The sequence below is a fragment of the Nelumbo nucifera genome, chromosome 7 (assembly GCF_055504915.1).
Source record: "Nelumbo nucifera cultivar China Antique chromosome 7, China Antique-T2T, whole genome shotgun sequence".
NCBI lineage: Eukaryota > Viridiplantae > Streptophyta > Magnoliopsida > Proteales > Nelumbonaceae > Nelumbo > Nelumbo nucifera.
In genome coordinates, this window is record NC_142655.1 from 1,928,088 (window position 1) to 1,936,155 (window position 8,068).

Below are 8,068 nucleotides of genomic sequence, written 5' to 3' on the forward strand. Positions count from 1 at the left end.
CAATCTTTTTTTTTTTTTCAAAAAAATGACCAAGGGTAAACTTTAGGAGTTCACATTGGTGTTTCATAGGCACATCTTAACGTGCATTGGAAACATCTCCCTACTTATCATTGGGAAATGTTCCCAATACAAAGTTGGAATATATTGTGAGGCATCAATGTAAATTCCAATTTTAGACATGCGAAAATCGTCAATATCCAAAAACCTTTAGGATGCATTTGGAATTCAAGTAAAACACCATTAGTGTAAAAGTACACGATGAAGTTATACATTGAACGGAAAAGAAAATGACCATTGAGCTTCAATCGAAAAGCATAAAGTTTTACATCGATGTAAAATTTTAATTTATATGAAGTTTTACATCGATAGATAAAACTCCACTCCATCCAAACAGTGGAATTTTATATTAAGTTTGATTTGCACTCCTTATAAACGCCGACAAAACCAACATCGATTCCAAATGCAGTTTTATTCATAGAATCTTCATCAATTGCCAACAAAATATGTTTCACCACCCACATTACCAATAACATTTGACACCGCACATCTCATATATGGCACATTGGCATGGTGGATCCCACTTTTATAGCAAGATCTAAGGTGTCGAATAAAGTTGGTAGAGTGTTGGAACTTGTTTTATTGGCAGGTGATCCCAAGTCTTTGATGTTAGGGTGTTGTATAATTTTGAGTTCTGGCCAGAGGGGTAATTGTAACTTGGGAAACATCATGAGGGTGGTATTTGTTAATGATGGAAATCGCAAATGACCATTTGTAATTTAATTGTTTTTATTTTCACTCTTCTTGGAGTACCTGCCGTTCTCGTTTTTTACTCCCTTCGTTTTCACTTTGCAAAATGGAAGAAGAATCTACAAATCTGACTTGGACGGGGAAAGGTTAGAGAAAAAAACGACAAGAAAGGATAAAAGGAAATAAAGGAGACCACTCAGATTCTACTTCCGACCGCCCAATAAAAAATGGACGGCGACAAATCCAACACACTGAGAAAGTCCAGGGTCCACTCCAATTCCAGACTCTCTGGTTTACAGATTCCAAACACGAAATCACCATTTTATCTGCTGCTGTTAATCAGACGGATCTTGGGTCTAAAGTGGGAATAGTGAGTTGGGTATTTATTTATTTGTATAAACTTGGCTGTTTGAAGAACCAATTGCTCATTTGCTCTAAAAAAATTAAGCTAGGTGTAGCTATTATTGACGCCTGTTCAGTTCAGCTGTCGTGGTTCTACTTCTACATTGGGATTTAGAACAAAATCCTCGTGGCTTGTTAGTGGATTCTCGTTTCGTAGTATTTGTGTGAAGTGGGTGTCTGCCTGTCTGCGTGTATGTAGGGAGAGCATTATTGGTTCAAGTGTCTTGAAGGGTTTAGACTTTAGAGGGGACGCCCATATCTTGGACTCTCTGAGCTGGGGGAGTCTGATCAGGTACAGTTTTTTCTTTCTTGCTCAGTTGCTCTCTTTATTCTTTTCATGTTTTTCCTTTTTTATTGTTTTTGGTATCTGTATATGTTGTTTTATGTTGGATATTTTTCCCGTGTTCTCCCTTTCTCTACCCCTTTCTTCATCTTTCCTATATATGAGTAATTTGTCTTTAGTTCTGATTGGTTCTTCTTCTTCTTCTTCTTCTCAATTTTTGTGGTTGTTGCAGTTCTTCTTGCATTGGGTTTTAGTATTCAACTAATCTTCTTCGTTCCATTTTTACATTTCATATTTCTTTACTCTTTTTTATTTTAGAAAATGGTCAGATTACATATGGAATTTCAGATGCATAAGGCTAAGAAGGAGCTTTCTTGAAGCTGACTATAGTTGCTATACCAGAATTATGTCCCGCAAGTTCGACAGCATGTGGATTGCTAATGACATAGCAGATTCCTGGAAGCGTACTAAACACTTAGTTTGCAGGACACACGAATAAGGAGTTGTTCTGCAATTATCTACTCTTGTCGTCTTAATTTCCGCAATTTACGAAACATTCCTGTCTTGTAGCGAGGTTGAGCCTCTTTAGACTTTAATTAATCCAGGTATTCTGGTAATCTGATCATCCAAGAAACTGGTGGTTGAATATGCTCCCATAGAAAAGTACATTAAGGAAGTCTAAACGATGAGGTGCCTGTCTTATTGTTCTATTTGTTTTGTTTTTTTCATGTTTATTCCTCATTACTACTTTGTGGTTTTCTTGATCTCTCCCTTTCTCTCTCTCACTCACCCACTTAATGATGGTGAGCTTCTTTTGTTGCTTTATTCACTCTGTTGTTGTGCATCTTAGTTAATAAAGGTTGCCAATTTATGGTTCTCTTCCTTTTGTTTATGTTTTGGGAGTAAACTGAGGCATTAAGTTATTTGGTCTGACAATCTTTCTTTGTAATTATAGATAAATGTACAGTGTGGGTTTTATTGCGAACCCTTAAATCTTTTGTGCAGAATGAACACATTTACTAACAAAACACCTCCAATAGCTAATACTGAATTTAGTGTGCTAATGGCCTAATGCTGGTCAAGCCCAACCGTTTTTTCCTTTTTTTTTTGGGTGCATTTATTGCCTTGCCTTTCATGACAGCCTGACAAGTCTCTAAATGATGTTTTGCTTATAATGTACACAGACTTATCTTGTTTTTGTTATATTTTCTTTTCCAAAAGGATCATCCATATTTGTGTTTTCTATAATTGTGGAAGATTGGGTTAGGAAAGGTAAAATGCTTAGTGGCTCTTGAAGAGACAGATAGGGTAAATCAATACTTTTATGCCTTATCAACTTCAAGCATAAGAAGAGGTGTTGTTAATCATAGGTATTGCATTTTATTTCATCTCATTTCTTGCAACTTTAGATTGTTTTTTTTTTTTTTTTTCTAGACATAACAATGCTAGTTATCAGAACTTCAAAAGCATGGTAACTTAACTTTTCTTTCCTGCGTATTTATTTCTTTCTCTTGATTGGCAGTTTTAGTAAAGCTTTCTTGTTATCACTTTTTTCTTTAATCTTTTTCATAATCAAGAAACTCTCCAAACTATCTGTACATTCTGTTTCAAGGCTATCCTTGCATTCTGTAAGGTATACTTTTCAGATTTAAGACAATGTTTATGAATTATGACAGTGGTTGAATTAGGTGCATAGACAGTGTAGTGCTTATTGATTACTTTATGAATTTTCTCAACCCATTTATGTAATTTAACTTGGTGTTTTCCTTTTTAGGTCCTTGTATCTGGTAGGGCTTTGGTTGCTATAGCCCTCTTTCTTTATTGTCTGATATGGGTGATGATAGGTTTCATGTTAGATTGTCTTGCATGAAAACTTAGTTCAGTGATACCTATCAAAAAAAAAAAAAAAAAAACAGAGTTCAGTGATAGCTTGTTTCTTGTTTATATGTCATTTTATCTGCATTTGTTTCTTATACTGTAATTGACTGTTTCTGTTCAAGTTGTTAATTTCATTGAAGGTTGAAAGATTGTGGTAATGTGGCTATAATCCATATTTGATATTTACTTTATCTGTTATTGTCAGGTCCTTTTGAGCTTAAGCCTTTGAGTATCTTTACCTTCTTAATTTTTGTCTGTTCTTGCTGAATATGTGACTTAATTCTGATTCTGTCAGTAGAGAGGATGACAGGGATTTGGAACTCCAGGTTGATCTGTTTAAACTTGTTAGACCGGATGATGTCTGAACAATGGTGGAGAAGTGTGATTTTTCTCATAGTCCTAATGTTTTGCGTTGGCACAGGTATTCCATCATGTTTGCTTTGGATAAAATGCATATATGTTCGTCCTGGAAAGACTTCATTATTTATAAATCAAGCTTTTAAAATTAATTATCATATTATCAATTCTTTTCAACTACCAAACAATTTATGCAATCTCTTGTTTTATTAGTTTATTTTAATTGAGTTTCTATATTGCAGCGAGAAAATAAGCTAAATTATCTTAAGCGCATTTCTCAAATATCATAATATGCAATATAAGCTACCTAGAAGCTCTTATTCATCTTATCTTAAGTTGATTCATTCTTTTATTTATTTTCTAAGGAATGCTCAGATGTGAAATGAACAAGGACTGGAGCTGGAGTTGGTCCTTTTTTTTTTTTAATTTCCAGAGTGTTACTGATTTGTGTTCCTTAACTATCTAGGTGCGTTTGTGGGGATAAACATTGGCATGGATGTCACAGATCTGCCATCAGCTTCAGATGTGGTGGCAATCCTTAAAGCCAATCAGATAACTCATGTACGCCTCTATGATGCTGATAATCGCATGCTGAATGCCTTAGCAGGCACTGGGATTGAAGTCATGGTGGGGGTGGCCAATGAGGAGGTGTTGGGGATTGGACAATCCCCATCAGTTGCAGCAGCTTGGATCAATAAGAATGTTGTATCTTACTTGCCTTCCACCAATATCACGGCAATAGCTGTTGGCAGTGAAGTCCTGACTTCAATACCAAATGCTGCTCCCATCCTGGTTCCAGCCATGAACTACCTTCACAATGCTCTTGTGGCTTCTAACATCAATTTCCAGGTCAAAGTTTCAAGTCCCCAGTCCATGGACATGATCCCTAGGCCTTTCCCCCCCTCTGATGCCACCTTTAATTCTACATGGAGTTCCATCATGTACCAATTTCTCCAGTTTTTGAAGAACACTGGATCTTTTTACATGTTAAATGCCAACCCTTATTATGGTTACACCAAAGGAAATGGTATCTTTCCACTTGAATTTGCACTTTTTGAGCCCCTTTCTCTAACCAAACAGATTGTTGACCCCAACACTCTTTTCCACTATCCCAGCATGTTTGAGTCCATGGTTGATGCCACTTATTACTCCATCGAAGCACTCAATTTCTCTGGTATTCCAGTTGTTGTGACAGAAACAGGTTGGCCATGGCTTGGGGGAGCCAATGAATCTGATGCTACTGTGGAGAATGCAGAGACCTACAACAGCAACTTGTTTCGTCGAGTGCTCAATGATTCTGGCTCTCCTAGCCAGCCATCTCTACCTATAAGGACATACATATATGAGCTATTCAATGAGGATAAAAGACCAGGGCCTTTATCTGAGAAAAACTGGGGTTTGTTCTTTACAAATGGAACACCCATTTATCCTTTGAGTTTTAGTTCTTCGGATAGACTTACAGCAAACTCTTCTGGGATTGGGCTTTTCTGTGTGGCAAAACCAGGTGCAGATGTCAGTTCATTGCAGTCTGGTCTGAATTGGGCTTGTGGCCAGGGACAGGCTAATTGCAGTGCTATTCAAGAGGGGCAGCCATGTTATGACCCTAACACTCTCCAGGATCATGCTTCTTATGCTTACAATGACTATTTTCACAAGATGCAGAGCATTGGTGGGACCTGTGACTTTAGTGGTACAGCCACAACTACCGCAGTTGATCCTAGTAAGTTCTTTCATCATGTAAATTCCAATGTTTTGGCCTTTATATAATGGTAAATAGTTGATTCTTGGTGTCATACAATTTGGTTAAAGTAGGGGATTAGGGTGCAGTAAAACTGAGGCAATTGATAGCTTTACAAAAAGAAGCATGTTCTTGATGCTGTATCATTCCTGACTTTTTTTGCCTGATTACTCTAGAAGAATAATTTCTCTAGCCTTTTGTTCAAGACTAAAACTTTACTTTCTTGCCATGATTGAAATAATGGTCTTGTGTGTTCTTGTTAAATTCATTTATCATATGATGCACCTGATCTGTATACTGGTGGAAATTGTGTGCTCTCTTATAACAGTAAATAAGGAACTTAATCTCTATTATCTAACTTTTATTAGATAGAGAATTTTCCAAGGCTGAATCCTCCCTTTGCTATAGTCCCTGCTCCCTAGTTTTGGAATTGACTGATGTTTTGATGCATTGGCGTGGACCTTTTCACATTTAGGACTATCCTTTGGAAGTTGGTAAGAAAATGGAGGTTATGGCAATCTTGCCATGAGATAAGGCCTTAATATTGACAACAAAATAACATGCCACTACAATTTCTCAAGCCTTGTTCTCCGTTCTTATCAAGTCTTTCTGTTAAATTTCTATTTCTGCATATCCTCACCCCACATATCTATAAGTTGCTCATCTTGGAAGCTATGGGTTAGATATGGTCTTTTTTTATTTATTTATTCGTGGTTTGCCCTTTGCAGGCCATGGCTCATGTGTTTTTGCAGGAAGGTGAGCACTTGGAATCTTTAATTCTTTAATATATTTAAGAATTTCTAGTTGCTTGTTATGCAATCTTAAGTATTAACCTTTGGAAACAGTTCTGGTTCAAATACTACTGGGGCAATCACACCTTCCACAGCATTGGGACCAACTACTAGCCTCACTGGAGTGAGTTCAATGCTTCAAGTATCTGAGGTGGTGTTTCTGATTCCAGCAATACTTCTTGCTCTTTTTGGAATTTAGGGAGCCAAGATATCCAATTTTGCAATTTGCATAGGCTTGTGCAGTTTAAGACAGAGGCAGTGCTATGGAGGAGGCTGCTATGTTGTAAAGAGTTACAGAGATGCATTAGCTTTACAACAGCCAACCATGGCCACATGTTCATTCTGTGTTTATTGTGTTTCGACATTGTTATTTCATCTCTTGGGTTGAAATATATGCATTTTGAGCAAGCTAGCAAGCCTTGCCATTTTCTTTGCCTTTCAAAATTGAAAATTAAAAATGGAATGAATCCTGAAGACCTAGTGAATTTCATTAGTGATTCCAACTCGTTAGTGGTTCCACCCAAATAATTTCCGTTAACTGATTCCCCAATTAAAAGGGTTGAATTCACTTTTTCTTGGGTAGATAAAAGTTCAATTCACTGATTTGGTATATTCACATGAAAGTAGGAAGTAGGAATGTTTCTAATTCTAGCTATAAATGTGCCTGCAAAATGTATGGTGCAAATTCACTCAAAAGCATGATGCAACCTAATGATCTCCATCTATTGAAATCAAGGATTAACGTATCGATAGGGTGTATCGTATGTATTTTAAAAACATTAAAAGGTCTCAGACCTCTTTTGGGGTCCTCTCATTATTATAAAATAAAAAAAATAAAAGAAAATATTGGCTATATTGATAGACATCGATATTCAACACCAATATTAATATTATGTTGGGTATAGAAATGCAATTGATGATATCTATATCTATAATATTTATAAAAGAGCCAATGCCCGTTTCTTTTTTGAATTTTAATTGGATGTTTTCTACCAGTATAAAGAAGGCATATATGCTATTTACTCACTTAAGAAATTATCCACTTATAACTGTTCAGAAATTACAAGGGTATTAAAATCGGATATGGTAAGTTGAATAATTTTGTCTTAAGAGAATTCTATCCATAGTTTTCAAAATCAGACCGGACTGGATGGTTGCAAAGGAAAAATGGGGGATCAGTTCCGTTTTTCCCCAAAACCGTTGATTTTGGTCAGCAAACCGCTGAATCGGCCGGTTAACTGTTCGAACGATTTTGACTGTTTTTATATTTTTTATATTTTTTTTGTCAGAATGGGCCGGCCATTCGGGTCGAATGGTCGGACCGTTTGAACCAGTAACCAGACCCCTGACCGGTTCAGTTTTGAAAACCATGATTCTATCCATGAACTTCCAAAAAACACTCAATTCAGAAACTACCCACTTATAACCATTTAGAAATTGCTAGGGTGTTGGAATAGGATATGGTAAGTTGAATAATTTGTCTAAGAGAATTCTATCCACGAACCTCTAAAATACCTTAATTAATTTTTGAATAAATGAATTATAAAAAGTGACCATGAATTATAAATAGCTTTGTCTTAGAGACATTGCCTACACATCTATATCTATATAAATATATTAAGCTGAAATGTGTAGGTAAGAAGGCCTAAGGATGAGGGAAATGGAATCTAACCATGTTTTTTCGCCTTTTTTTCATAGAAATTACAAGAATGCCACTCTTTACCAACTCTCTATTTTGCTTTTTTTTTCCTTTCAAATTACAAGAATGCCACTCTCTCTCTCTCTCTCGCTTTTTTTCTTTCAAATTACAAGAATGCCACTCTCTTTCCTACCATCTCTCTCTCTCTCTCTCCTTATAAATTACAAGAATGC

The 8,068-nt window shown here is 36.2% G+C and overlaps 1 protein-coding gene across 6 annotated transcripts; it reads left to right on the top strand.

Moving 5' to 3' along the window:
- Positions 1-997: 997 nt before the first annotated feature.
- Positions 998-6,604, top strand: LOC104597635 (glucan endo-1,3-beta-glucosidase 4-like). Of its 6 annotated transcripts, none has more exons than XM_010259290.3 (5): positions 998-1,441; positions 3,609-3,731; positions 4,134-5,387; positions 6,134-6,161; positions 6,251-6,604. In XM_010259290.3, exons 2-5 carry the CDS (start codon positions 3,614-3,616, stop codon positions 6,393-6,395), a joined length of 1,545 nt encoding a protein of 514 aa, XP_010257592.1. In that variant the 5' UTR covers positions 998-1,441; positions 3,609-3,613; the 3' UTR covers positions 6,396-6,604. The 6 variants fall into 6 exon arrangements, with proteins under 6 accessions (XP_010257592.1, XP_010257593.1, XP_088747271.1 ...); XM_010259291.3 differs by having other exon boundaries at positions 1,159-1,441; positions 3,606-3,731; XM_088891145.1 differs by having other exon boundaries at positions 1,440-2,037.
- The last annotated feature ends 1,464 nt before the right edge of the window (positions 6,605-8,068 follow it).

What these genes read in the sequence shown, in the direction of transcription:
- LOC104597635 (XM_010259290.3), top strand. Translation starts at nt 3,614, where the DNA reads ATGACAGGGATTTGGAACTCCAGGTTGATCTGTTTAAACTTGTTAGAC. An exon ending in AACTACCGCAGTTGATCCTA is followed by an intron (nt 5,388 to 6,133) that starts GTAAGTTCTTTC and finishes TGCCCTTTGCAG; the next exon opens with GCCATGGCTCATGTGTTTTT. An exon ending in TCATGTGTTTTTGCAGGAAG is followed by an intron (nt 6,162 to 6,250) that starts GTGAGCACTTGG and finishes CTTTGGAAACAG; the next exon opens with TTCTGGTTCAAATACTACTG.